General features: G+C 36.7%; 1 protein-coding gene across 1 annotated transcript in view; it reads right to left on the bottom strand.

Annotated features, from left to right (window-relative positions):
- The window catches only part of TBC1D12 (TBC1 domain family member 12), a 44621-nt gene that overhangs the window by 5747 nt on the left and 24003 nt on the right, over positions 1 to 14871 (bottom strand). The window contains 7 exon segments of the mRNA XM_065843337.2: positions 527 to 598; positions 1306 to 1400; positions 4043 to 4123; positions 4769 to 4875; positions 5060 to 5177; positions 6786 to 6868; positions 8912 to 9027. Of these exon segments, the coding sequence (XP_065699409.1) occupies positions 527 to 598; positions 1306 to 1400; positions 4043 to 4123; positions 4769 to 4875; positions 5060 to 5177; positions 6786 to 6868; positions 8912 to 9027 (672 nt within the window).

The raw sequence follows: 14871 nt of genomic DNA on the forward strand, positions 1-14871 counted from the left end.
TTTTTTTTTTTTTTTTTTTTTTACACACAGTAATGTTTGATGTAAACAATCTTATTTTCACTGTACTCAGCTGAAGTGATTAACTTTTGACAACACCAATAAGGATTTTCTGGAGTTTAGGACATGTGGTAGTGAAGCAGAGAATGTGAGTGTGGAAATGGCAGCAGTAGGAGCAACAATAGGACAGAAGAGGCCGAGGTCTCACTGTAAGTCCACTAGCATTTTGGGTTTTTCTGTCTGTACTGTGGGTCTGTCAAAACTACAACGCCTTGTGAACACACCCATTTAAAATTTTCCATGCAAGCCAGATAATATACTCACTCTTGACATTCAGTACATTTTCAGCTATTTCATTGTCTGTAAGAATTACCATCACTGTAACTGCTATGAAATGAAAAAATGCCAAAGTTGACTTTTTTAAGTGCCAGTAGCGTAAAGTTTAGATAACCTACTTATTTAATACATTCTAATACATGACATCCTATGTTTATTTACATGTTATAAACATTTTATAGTAAATACTTACATATCCCACATCTGGTCTGTAACATGTATATGCTCCTAAAACACTATGCAGGAGATCATGATAAGGACCACCCTAATACAAGGAGAGGGAGTAGACAGAAGAGTTTTTTTCAAAATCACCTTATAAATAGAGGAAGGCAACAAGCCACTGCTTTAAAATACAAGTCAGCCAGTAAATTCTTGCTTTGTTCACATCTAGAATAATACTAGGTTTTACTCTATGCATTACCATGTATGGTTTTGAGATGTTAAAGTAACTGACCAATAATCCTATGAAATAATTCATCAGACATCAGTACTTAATGGAAAATGAGGATATCTGGTACACATCCAGGGTTGGTTTTTCTTTTTCAGAAACAGCAGGTGATTTAATTCTTAATAACACAAGTTACTGTATTACAACAGTGAATGCTATTTTATACACACATGTATGCATATAGTCCATCTATATAAAAATCAAAAAGCCTGAAAATGTGTACTAAACCAAGATTTCACTAGAAGCAGTGAGAATATTCTAATTTTGCATGTAATTTCATGAATATTAATAACCACATGCATTTTTTCCAAGAGTTATAATCCATCAAAGTGTCCCTACTTTATTCTCACACAAAAAAAATATTACTATTTGCTGTTGTGTGGTGAAAATAACTAATTCTACTTTTGTTGTTTTATACAAATAGTTTCTAAAAACCATTCCAATATTTAGCCAGCCAGGTTTCTTTTCTTGTTTAACTATTCAGAAGTTTACAGTTGTCATAACTGAAGTTACAGAAATCTCACCTTCTGGAAAATATACAGGGATGGAAATGTGCGTGATATATCCAACTTAATTAGCTCCAGACTGGCCTCACGATCAGCAACAGATGCACCCACATCTGCAAGCAAAAGCCAACACTTATTAAAACTGATAAATTTTACAGACTTCAGAATAAAACTGCCATAGGCACATAAAGACTTTTAGGATCTAAGGAGAAGTTACCTAGTTCAAATTCTTGGAGTGCACTTCTACAGTGCTGCACGTCAAGAGCTGAAGCTGCCCATTGATACCTGGTGTAGGCCATCAGCTCCAGAAAGTGAGGGAAACGATCAGCAACTACTACCTGTCTACTCATTGTTTTGCAAGTCACCTTTACACCATTCAGACTTTAAAATAACAAGTTACCTTTTCCTTCTGTATCACGCTCTGTCCAGGCCCAGACTGGCCCTGCATTCTCTAGCATTTGAACTTTGCCCAGCTCAGTCCTCAAACCCCTGTTTTCTTTCTTATCTTCTACTGTGACTTCAGTTACTGAGTCCATGCAAGGACACAGAGAATACTGCTCTTGATCTAAATGTGAGCCAGTGACATCTCAATTCTCAAATTTTTCATTCCTAATCAGCTCATTTGGTGGCTTATTTCAACCAGCAACATTGAAATATACTCCATATTCTAGAAAAAAATAAAAGGATTAATTACATAATTATCACAAGAAGCTAGCACTTCTTCACCTGCAAAGTCAAGCAGATGACTTGCGAAGTCATGCTTTTCTCACATCTCGCTTTTACTGAAGGTCACTAAAATACACAGAGCAACCTTACTGAAGTTTCCAGAATTGACCACACAGTTATGATCTGCAGGAGTTACATTATTTCTGAGCTCTCATTAGACTCAGACTTTTGTTGCATCCTTAGGGGGAGTGGCATTCCTCAAATGCAAGGAAAAAAGGTGACATTCACTGAAATTCAGCTGGCCCTTGAGTTATCTCTACCCTGCCCTCTACAAAGGGATATGATGCAAATACTAGTGACAGCAAGGAGAAAAATACACATGGCACTTGGCTATTTCAGAGGGCTTAAAGCAGTCAAGGGCCACCTGGGAAGTGAAGACTGCAGAGTCTGATGAACAGGCTAAACAGAACCTGCTTTGCTAAAGCCTGGAAAGCAGTGTTTTTGTCCAGTCCTCCTAAAACTAAGATAGTTACATTCAGGAGTGAGTGGGACTGTTGCAGGTTGCGTTATGGGAATTTCGGAGAAAGAAGGTGATTATTATTACAGAGAAAGAACAATCTAAAATAAAAAGTTCAAGAACTGCTGCTTCCCTCCTTTCTCTCTCAAAAGGAACAGGTATTATACTAGTTAATTTGGGATTATTTCATTTGGGACAGTATCCATTTAGTATATGCTTTAATCTTTATCTGCCAAAAGAGTGTGTTAAAGATATTTGAACAGGAAAAACCTTCAGAATGACTCAATATGTTAAATGAGGCTGAAATAACTGATCTTCCAGATTTTGCTACCAAAGATTAGTAAAAAGCAGAGTGAGCTGGGTTACTTTTCAACCAGAGATGAAAATCCTATTACTCTAAGTTTTCCCTTTATTACTACATTTCCCAGAACATCTGACATAATCAAATTGAACCCTTCCCCTTTTCATTCCCACCCAGAACTACCACCTTTCCAAAATAAACAGATTACCTAAGCCTTCCCCCACACTCAGGCCCCCACAGCCACAACAACAGAAAAAACAATCCGCCACCCCACAAACCAAGGGGGACTGCAAATGTGTTTTCCAAGGATAAGCATATTTACAGTCTCATACACACATGTTTTTTTTAATACAAGTTTCAGATGAGTCACAGAGGTTGCCTAAAGATGACATGAATAATTTACAGTTAAAGTGGCAAATTAATCAGGACAGGCTACAGCAAGTGCAAACAAAAAAGTATGGTTTGCATTACAATGACATTTTCTTTCCCAAAAAATAGACAAGCTCAAAAAAAAATTATATATACATATATATATATATATATAGCAGTTGGTGCTGACAGTATAACATAAGACAGCATTTTAAAAATTAACTGTTAATACCACAAGGAGTTAATGTTTATAACAAGGATATCTCTACCATTAAAAACATAATTGATGTTATTTTGAACAGAGAGAATAGCGACAGGAGACAGCAATATGCCAGTGATAAACCACCATTATACATACAAGCGTGCTAACATCTCCACTTAATTGATCATGGTTGCCCAGATAGCCTTTCCTCCAGGGAAACCCAAGTGGGATCCAAAATGTGTACTATGTTATATATTCTTTACCTTTCAGTTCCACAATCAAAAACCAGAGAATATTATTTTTCTTTTCCAAAATCGTGGAACTGATATCAACATAAGAATTATCTAAGCAGAGTTAAGCAACAACACATACTGTAATTTAATTTTCCATTTCTTCTTTTGTATTTGATCTAAAATTTTCAGAAGAGTTTAGTCCTGGCATTTCAGGAATTCAGAGGAAAACACATTCATGTGAGAGTGAACTAGCACATGCAATATTTAAAGGCATCTTTCATTGATATAGTAAATACTGTTAAGTTTCTCACTCACTGAATTGTTATAAGAAAACAAACATTTAAGTAGGGAATGCCCCAGAGGTCTTTTAACCAGTATTCCTAATGCTGCAATTGCAGCTGAACTTGTGAGACTTTCTGGGTTTGTAACAGTGAATAAGAGGCTGTCAAGCATTCAGGAGATCTCACCTTCTATGTCATTCTCAGAACTTGTCTCACTGAAGCTTTTCCATCGTTCCTTAGCTCTTGACAAAAAGATTTCATAAAGTTCTGCAAGAAAACAAAACCAAAGGAACAGATAAGAAAAGCACCCATCCAAAACAAAAGCACACAAAGTATTCTTGGCTTTGATTTTATTGCTTGGTTTCATCTGAGCCACAGAGGGTAGGGGGAGAATCTATTAGATGGTCACCCCTAACCACTGGAGTGCCACTATGTCCAGTTTTACAGTGTGTACTGTATTTTGCTTTCTTCTATGTCCAGTTTTACAGTGTGTACTGTATTTTGCTTTCTTCTATGGTGAACAGGCAAATTACAAGAGGGAAATCATGTCTTAAATAATTCAGATGTTTATTTTTGTGAATAGGTTTGAACACTTCAAGGTCATCAAAATAATTAGTTATGAAATAAAGCAATTCCCCTTTCCACCTGCTTAAGAAAACAAAGCTACAAATTCTCAATATTAAATATAAAAAATATTTTTGGGGGGGAGCATCACCTTAACTGTTACGAGACTGAAATGTTTTTGTAAGCAGGTTTGGAATAGTTTCCATAACCTACGAGGATATAAGGTCCAATGGTTTAAAAAATAAAAGCCAATACACTCTCATTTATATGTTTTTAACAAAGGTTTAAGTTTTTCTTTTAAAATAGCCAACTTAATTTTGCATTAAGATGTGATCTGTTAATGCATACCAGGAGTGATATTTAATTCGTTTCCCACAGCTAGACTCCAGACCTTGCCACGTACACTTGGGGGTAATCCCTGCCACCACAGCTCTCTAACTCTTCGGGTGGCACGCCTGAAATAGGAAAAACAGCACATTTCATATTGCTCTGTAATGACCTCTCACTATATCACGGCAACAAAAACTGACTTCTTGACAAAAAAAAGAAAGGAAAAGGAAAATAAGGTATGTGGTTCCTTTGTTTCCAAAGGAGAAACACGCCAGCCTTGCCTCATTTACACAACAGAATTTTACTTACATGCCTTCCCAGTTAGGTAGTATTTCATTGACCCAGATCACCATAGCACTAGCGATATTCTCTTCTTGCCTGAAACGCTCTCTCATTATTTTTTTCCTTTTATGTGCTTCTTTAATTTCTGTTAAGCATAACATGTCAATAATTCCGTATTAGTGTATATAAGGTATTGGGTAAATAAGTCAGCTATTATCTAATTATTTAGATGATGCCTGAAAGATATCAAGGGTAAATTACAGTTGTGCAGGAACTAGCTGGTACTATTTTCTGTTGATTGTAGGTGTATTTCACAGGATTTTTTTTTAATTTAAGCCATCTTTAAGTTATTCAAATACACAGCAATTTCAACAAGCAAAAATCTGGCTAGAAAACTCTTGGCACTCTTTTCTGCAGTACACAGAATGACCGAAAAGCAAGCACATCATCAGCACTGTTTTGCCTGCAATTAATTTCACAGCATGTTCTACCAAAACCTTATGTATTAGACTAATCAGGAATTCTTATAGATCAAATTATTATATAGAAGTGCAATTCTATGTCCATTTTAAAAATTATTACAATTTTAATGATTTTTCCACCTAAAAGGATTATATATTTTCTTTTCTGGAAAGAGGACCTGAGTATCTGAGACAAAGCCTCAATGCTGAACAGGAGAAAAGTATTCTGCCTTCTGTTAGAAGAGGATCATTTCTAGATTCCTCTTATTAAAAAGGCTAAAAGAAAGACGGAGCAGTGCTATCTCGACATCACTTAGAACCACTGTGAAATTGCAAGGCATTTTCTATTTATGGATGCATTAAACACGTCAATAGAGTAAACATGCCATCCCTGGTAAACTGATACAGCTGACCAGCTTCATTAAGTTTTTACTGAAGCTTTGTGTGTAGCAATAGTTAATTTAATAAATACCAAGGCACACATACTAAAACACCACACATGGCTGACCCTCCAAAGATGCAGTTAAGAGACCACGGGCCACAAATCACACCTTGTAAGATGCACAACACAAGAGTGAAGTGAGCTGTCAAATGCCTGAAATTCTTATTACATCTTTCAGAGTACGTTACCACAGATCCATAGAGGCTCAATCAATTCAGAAGCTTGTAACTCTGACAACAGCCCAAGTACAACATGCAGCACGGATTCTTAAAATAGCTTATTCCCTGGATACTAGGCACAAGAATACAGAAGTCCCTTCAACAAACTATTCAAAGACCTACACAGTACCAGATGCTATAGGTATGTTTAATTAAAAAAAAAAAAAAAAAATCTATCAGGAGTAGGATGGTTCACACAGGTACAGCTGGTTGGAAACAAAACGAAGTTTTAATCTGTCTTCACACTATAATTTATCTCAAATTCCTGAAAAAAAACCCCAGATCTTTAGGTAGTCAGCTTTATTATACTTGGGCTCTCAGTGGCAACTGCAGCAACATAGCTTGAAAAAGAGTCCAAGTACACAGAAAGTTTCTAGCTGATCGCATTACACAAGTAGTTAAAAAAACATCGTCAAGTTTCTACTTAAAAATTAAAGAAAAGGTTAACCTGACTTCTGAACCTAGTTGTGTTCACTGTGGTGGAATAAGAAAACAATTTGATAACTGAGTTCTGTTGCTGTGTGCACACGTGTACTAGAAAATAACCTAGATATTAAACAAGGTTGTTGTTGATTGTACCTACTAGCCTAGAAGCCAGGAATTACTTTATTTTTGCTGCACATTTAACATACCTCGTTTTTTTGCCTCTGCCACCATCTCATCATATTCTTGTCGGTGACGTAAAGCCTCCTCCACTGATTTGGCAGGAAGATTTCTGAAAACAAGTTGTTCCTGAATTCAATACATACAAATGACATTCTGAACCTTTTCAAAACTGGCTTTAATTTGGCTTCTAAGGTGAACTCTGGGGTTGTCACACTACCAGTGTTTCAGTAACAGCAGTAGAAGACTGACTCATTCAAACCTACCAGATGTTTACTACTTCTGTTTCAGTCCTCCTATAGCTTCCAAAGCAGGGTTATTAGATTGGTTGAAAAGCTGGAACGATGCTCAAATGAAGTTTGCATGAAGTAAGAAAATGGAAATACTGATATTCTATCCAGATATTTATTCCAATGCATTTCTGCACAGGCAAATTTTAATCATTAAATATACCTGCATACTGATACTCCATTTGTCCATCTGAAATCTATGATGATGTATTTTTAATGAAAGGTAAAGGTTTTTATTCATTACAGTTAGCCCTTTAAAGCCTTCCTAAGAGAAGACAGGTCTGCCAAAGGATGAAAGGACAGATCCCCGTTAATGTCAAAGCTAAAGAATCTTACTGCAGAACTACAAGTTCACCAGCTTAAAATGTGTTTGGTTTTTGGCTGCATAGCGATCCCCTAATTGTCAAACACACACTTCTTTTGACCAAGCAGACTAATTCCAAAGCAAATCTAAACACAATGTTTGGTCTCGATCTCTTACCTCATCTCTAGTCTACTTCGGTTCAAAATAAACAGAAGACAGTTTTGTCATTTTAATATGAAAAAAAAAAAAAGCTTTCCATCTCCTCTTGCACAAGCAGGAAAAAAAAAACCCACAACAAAACAAAACACCCAAACTGTATTAATATTTCAAATGGAAGTGAGAACAGTATACATTTTCAAGGATGAGACTGTGGCAATACATTACACACTTGGGATGGCACCCCAATTTGAAACAAGTAGAAGTGTCATTTGTGTTACATTTATGTTAGTTTGTAAATTGTGATATTTTGAAAGTACAGAAAAGCATCAGCAAACCAGTTACTGCATATCTGACTATCCACCCTATAGTAAAAGAAATACTGTATTTTTTCAAAAATAATAATAGCAATCCATACCTTTATTCGATATATTTCCATCTCACCATGGAATGAGCTTATATACCACTACAGAGAGTATCAAAGGAAACACTACATGTTCTATTTCAGATTTCCCAATTCGAACTGCTTATAGCAAGCATTTAACAGTGCTATCACAAGCTTTCTCACAGTAAAATATGAAAGCTTTGGTCCCTTTGCTTTCCTTACAGCACAGCACGCACTCCTAGTCAGCAGGTCCTCCTCATTCCTTCAAGTTGCTAAGACTGTACAGCTAAAAATACTGACCAATTTATTACCCATTTTTCATTACTATTCTTATCTGTACTTAATGCAGTTTTTGTTGCATCTTCTGCTCTTGCCTTGCCTTCAGCTGTAGTTTTAAGGAGCCACAAAAACAACTGAAACAGGGGCAAGGAACAGTTTCAGTGAACACGATCATCTTGCTGCAAACAAAGCCTTTAACTGTAGTTGCCAGATAAAAAACGAGCATTCAGCACTAGTGACAGGAAGGTATTTCTTGTGTTTCAAAGACAGTTCCCACTCCTGCAGCTACCTACCTAATACTTTTTTTTTTTCCTTTTTTAAACAAACTCTTCTGGTAAGGCAAGTCCAGGTTTACTGAAGTGACAACTGCCACTGTCTTCGCACCTGGTCTAGGAAATGAAGTTTCCAGAATGGGGGAAGGAGAGAGAGTGCACATTGAGAGGGCAGTGAAGAAATCCATAAAAGTCTTTGCGAATTTTCCTGATTAAGGATGCCCACAGCACTGTCACAGGCAGCTGTGATATACAGTAGGTAACAGACTGGTGGCCCCACTACAGTGAGAAACAATTCCTCATATAGGCTATAATATACTTAAAGGTTCTCCTGGAGGTTTTTGTTAGTCTGTTATCTGGGACAGAATAATACAATGATACTTTCAGGTAAGACTTGAGAAGCTTAGCTCATCAGAAGCGTATGTAACAAATTCAGTCATCATCAGTTCCACAGCAGATTTGTACTTACGCTGGTCGATCCTCCAGAATCAAAGCAGTAGTTGAGAGTGGTTCAAATTCAATATTTTTACGTCTTGCTGATGGGGGTGGAGGTTTATACATTCTTCCTGTCCGTGCTTCATATTCCTAAATAACATTATTGATAAAAATTCAACCTCAGATTTCAGTCTCACCTCTAGTTACCAAGTATAATATTACTTGTTTAACTTATTAGATAATGTTAAAATATATAATATTCAATAATTTCAGACAGCAAGGAGCTAACAAGTTGTAATTGTTTATAGCAAGACTGCAGGTTTCCAAGACTGCTAAGTAAAGATGAATGAGAAAGCAGTTTCTTGTGTCAACTTAATCTTTGATCTACTCTAGTTCAACATTACTACTGAGCAATCAGTGATCAGTCACAACGAGGAAGTCTACATAATCTTCCCAAACTAATTAGTACACAAGTATATTTAAGTAATCTGAAGTTCACAAAACAAACCAACCACCATACACCTCACACAACAAACACCAAAAACCACTAACCAAGAACACGTGTCTCTCTCAATTTCTTTCCCTTTGATTCTATAATAGCCACCTTAAGATCCAGTGCCCCTCAGGTTTCTGAAGCCTTTAGGAAGACCATCAAACTCACATTATCCAGACCTACCTACACCATACTCAGTGAAAATGTAATAGTATTTATAATTACAAGTCTGTTTCACATAATTTCTTTCTCAGAGGTTAAAACACGCAGTCTCCTTAGAAAAAAATATTTAGAGCCTCCGGTACACAGAACATTCTGAGAAAGAAAGAATCCAATTCCTTTTTCAACAGAGCAACTCAACAAAACAGAAATAGGAGACAGTCTTTAGCAAAAAGGCTAGACAGAGCCAGGTGAAACTTCAAATCTCATGTTCCCTCTCTTTTAGCCTCGGTAAATAAAAATTTAGTGCCAAGTTACTAGGAAACCCATTCTTACAATCCAGCAAAGCTTCAAAGGTTATCTGTGAGAAGACTTTTCACTTATTCCCAACCAAGTGAGCTTGTGGGTTCACACTCTCCTTAGGCATGAAGGCCAATACTAGTTTCTCTGCAAGTCTTCCACATGCTGAATTTCAAACACAGAATACTAAGAGCTGAAAAGTAATCTTTTTAAGAGAAGAAATTAAAGATATTTTAGTAATGTGCCTTCACAGATCACACAGCTCTATTCTTAAGCACAGCCAAGTGAGCTCTAACTTGTCCAAGCTTTTTTTTTTAAATCTAAAGACAGTTTGTTCTCATACATCTGTTGCTTTAATAATCGTGTAAGTTCAGTCTCAGATTAACCACAATATCTTACGTATAAGTCACCAAAAATAACAAGAATTATCATGTATCTTCCCAAACAAACTAGTCTTCTCTAAAAACTGTTCCCAAATGACTCTCACACCTTATATACAGCTTCTGGTGCACAGTAATTCTCCCAGGGAGAAATGGAGGGCTTTACATATTCTGTGTTCATTAGTAGCATCACAGAAACAGAGTTGACAACTCTAAAGCTATTATATAGCTTAAAAGTTCAGTACACAGTAAGTCCATAAAGTTAAATGGGAAAAGACCTCTCAAACATGACAACGCAGCCTCAGATTTCTAGAGAAGGCACAAAGTGTTCGCCCAACACTAAGGTTGCTAAAAGCTTTCTGCTCCACAGACTCCTTACCTTGCCCTTTTCAATGATCTCTAACAAAATTTCTGTTCTTCCACATAGGGCATAACACATTAAGTGATCTGCAAAGCATAATCTCAATGATGCCATGTTAATCTCGTCTCAAGGGGAAGTTATCATAGAAAATCACTGAGGTTAGAAGAGACCTCTGGAGATCACCTAGTCCAGCCTCCCTGCTTGAAGCAAGGTCATACAGCAGGTTGCACAGGGCCTTGTTCAGCACAATTTTGAATATCACCAAGGATGGAGACTGCACTCTTGCTAGGCAGAGGCTGCAGCAACTGGTATGCCCAAGCGGTTTCCCATCCAAGTACTAACCAGACCGAACCTTTTACCTTCAGAGCTCAGGTGCCACTACAACACTAAGGGCATACACATTATATGCCTCTATACATGTTTTCAGGTCCTGAGAAGTTATTTGGATTTCTTGCCCTTTTCTAGTTTGTGGGAATCAGAACAACAGTTTAGCTCATGAGAAAAGGTGACTGCACCTCCACAAAACAAGGCAAAGAATAGTTTTGAAATATTTTCAGTATCTGTTGAAGTGATTTCCACCTCCACCCCAGTTATCCTTCCAGCCATCCACCCCTTTGCTGTATCTTACTCTACCCTGTGGCTGTGTACTAAATATCTCATTTTGTTAGTACTCTGGAAAGTCACACATTCCCACTAAAACCCTAATGCTTTGTAAACACAATGACTTTTAAATTACTAGCCAACAGTTCTTAAACACAACTTAGTTCTAAAATATTTCCAAGTCTAGTCAAGAAAAGTAGTTACAAAAATTTCCTAGAACATATTCCTCTCCTGAAGGGTAATACCAAAGACAACTTTTGATTGAAAATAATATGCATCCAACATAATTTGGCACATTCAAACAAGTATCTTGAACATCTGGACATGTAGGATTGATAGAGTCCTGTTGTAATTCACAAAGGCATGAGAAAAAAACAAATCAGAAACTAACGTTCACTGTATGAATGAATATACACTTTAAGTGTAAAATTATTTCATCCACCGGAAACTATAGAGACATTATAGGCATTTCCGCTATGCTTTATACCTCAGGCTAACCCAGTATATTCTGAAGTTAGGAATGCATCCTCTGGTAGCATCCAGGCTGCAAGTACCACAGCAAGGCCACCCCTCATATTATTGGTACAAGTTCTGATTTACTTTCACACTTTCCAATACTTTGTAATAGAAGCCACAAAATCAAGTTCATTTAGTGGTCAGAGATTAGGAAGCTCAAATGGTACCAACCTCTTCAACATTCCTACATACCTAACTTGTATGCAAGTTAAATTAAAAAAGCATTGCAAGATGGATGTTAAAAATGAAACTACTCTCACTTTTTTATTACAAGCAACACATTTGAAGGATGCTAGTGCTTCTGGCTATTGTACATGCTAGGAACTGATATACTCCTTCCAAGGCAACAAAGAAAGGGATTTTCACAAAAGGCAGAACTCATCACTGTGTTTCTGGAACTACCCTTCATAAACAGTTGTTTTTTGCAAGAAAAGAACACATGCACAGAGAGGGAAAACACTAAGTGTTACTAGAAAGAGTCAAAGCAGAGACCAAAATAGCTTCAAGCTCAAACTGTCATAGCTGCACATTCCTCAGGATGAAATACAGTCCAAAGTATCGGAACTTTCCAATAGAAGATGCTGCTTCTTCAAGCAGCCTGTGCTCTAGGAAGCTTACTTGAAGGTGAGATCCCGGAACCATCAGACATGCACCAAACTCACTCATTTGTGCAAATAAAATATCTTTTTTTTTGTGGAATATTTTGCATTACTAGATGCAAAGAATCCCATAGCCTTAACAATGCTTTTGATACAGAATCTAAAATCCTTCGCACAGGATAAAAAGCTTCTGCTGACATAGAATTTCATTTCAAAAGATGTGAGCTAATATTCTTCTTTGAAAGGTAAAAACACAGTTTAAAGTTAAATGTCCTGTCAAATGTTTAACATGCAAGGTATATGCCAGAGCACAGAATTGTTGAAAACTAAGATTCAAGACTATGTAAGACTTGTTTATGGGGAAGAAAAAAACAAAACAAAAGAGAAGTGTCACACATATGGTTTCAGTAGTTTAAGGAATGATGTTAAAAAAAATGCTATTGCAGCATTAAAAGATACAGAATACAATCCCAAAATAGATAAAGAAAAACAAATCTCAGCTTTAATACAAAGTAAGTATAGTTCTCTCCTTATTAAAGCTGGAACTGCATCGTCTAATCTACTGCCACTAATAAACCTGTTAACAGGTCAAAAGCATGTTTTTCACAAAAACCACAGTGACAATATATTTAAAAGCACTTTAATATATGGAGGGATTTGTATTTCCGGTATTTATTCCTACAGAAATATAGATAAACATATTAACCTTCAGACAAGTAATACATGAATGGGGCTGGGGAAAAAAGTCTTTTGTGACTTATTTTAATAAAGAAATAAAACTGGCATACACACAAACTATTCTGGTGTTTTAAACAAAAGAAAAATAATAAACCTGCACAGGTCTTTATTGCCTGTACCTTTTTGATATCTACATTGAAAACATAAAAAACTGAAGTTTCCTTCATCCTGCTTCAGAAGAACCATATAGGACAGCTAGACCACTCTGGGCTATTTTGGATCTCTCTGAGAAGTACTGGATTACACTGTGTAACATATACCATAATTGTGCATCGCTGCTTCTTCCAGCATCTAAGCAAACTAATTTACAGAAAAGAAAACCAGTTGCATCGCAGCATTCCAAAAGCATTAGTTGACCCCAAGGAGGGCACACTTGTGGGTATAAAGTACGTGTGCACACCATGATTCAGTTTTAGAAGATAAACTTGCATCTACAGTCCCCAAACCACATAGCTTTAAAGCAACAAATACTGACAATGAAATTTTACATGCAACTTGCTGGGATAAATTTTAATCTATCTAGGATCCAACAACGATAGCTGAACTCCTGGAAATGAGTGATAAAAGCCTTGGATTACAAGGATTGTGAGAGTACCCACAGTCCTGAAAGTACCAATAATACAGATTAAGCACCCCAGATCCAATTATGTTTTATGTCTGCTGGAGAAGAAAATGACCCAATAGGCAACACTGAATTAACTTTCACTACCTTAAGGATTGCCTCTATTTCCAGCATGTCAAGGTTTACAAATACTCCTATTAAACAAAGCATACACCCTGTATATTACTGTTTCTCTTCACACACTTTACTCCCCCCAAATTCTAAACCTGATACTGAAACAGGTGTTGTTCAAGGAATCATGACTGCTGTCAAGGAAACAACGGGGAGTGCCGTATAATCTGCAAGTTGTTTTAAATCTCTCTCTACACACATGTGCAACTCTGTAGAGCAGATGGGGCTCTAAAAACATCTATATGATTATTTTCAGAGTGTTGTAGAGCTAACTAGAAATATCATCAGAGAGATCATCTTTCTTCATTTCAAGCAGAGTTGATCATGCCAGAACGGAAACATTAATGTAATTGCTTAGGAAGGTACCCATCTAAATCACTTCAATAAAAAGTAAGAAAATTTATGTAAGAAGGATTTCTGCTAATGCGTAAGGATTCACTCCAGTGTCACCATGTGTCCCCTTCAGGTTAAATGTTAAAATTGCTGAGCTAGAACTGGTTACAAGGTGATTAAAAATGAAGCATTTATAGCAAGTGCCACTGAAAAATTCTGTGAGTCACACACTATACATTTTCCCAGAACTAGGAATGCCAGATGCTATAAGGACAGACAGAACAGTAATTTCTTTCCTAACTTGCCAGCAATACAGGAAGAACCTATAATGAAGGAGGGAAAAATAGCAATCTTCATATAGTACAAGAGAACAACCAAACAGACACTGAAGAGTTTCTAGGTCAACCTTCCAAAGTAACATCATCCATCTTAAGATGTTCATTTACTTTATTTTTTCCTCAAATGGGCATTTAACAAGTTGCATCCAGTTTCATCTTTTGTTTATTACGAAACAGCAATAAAGAAGACCTGAGAGTGGCTGGACCATGTAACATGAACCACGGGCATCACATACAGCCAGCAGTCACATTACTGCTCTACTTCACAAAGCCAGAGTAACAGACCCACAGAACTAAAAAGCAAAACTTGTACTATTCCTGTTCAACACAGGAATATCCTTGTTCAACCTAAAAAGTTTTCCAAGTAACACACATGTGCATTGGGCCAATTTCAGAAGGATACCAGCCACAGCAATTAGAAGACATAACAGCATTTAACAAGTC

Source organism: Patagioenas fasciata, chromosome 8 (genome assembly GCF_037038585.1).
Source record: "Patagioenas fasciata isolate bPatFas1 chromosome 8, bPatFas1.hap1, whole genome shotgun sequence".
Taxonomy (NCBI): Eukaryota; Metazoa; Chordata; class Aves; order Columbiformes; family Columbidae; genus Patagioenas; species Patagioenas fasciata.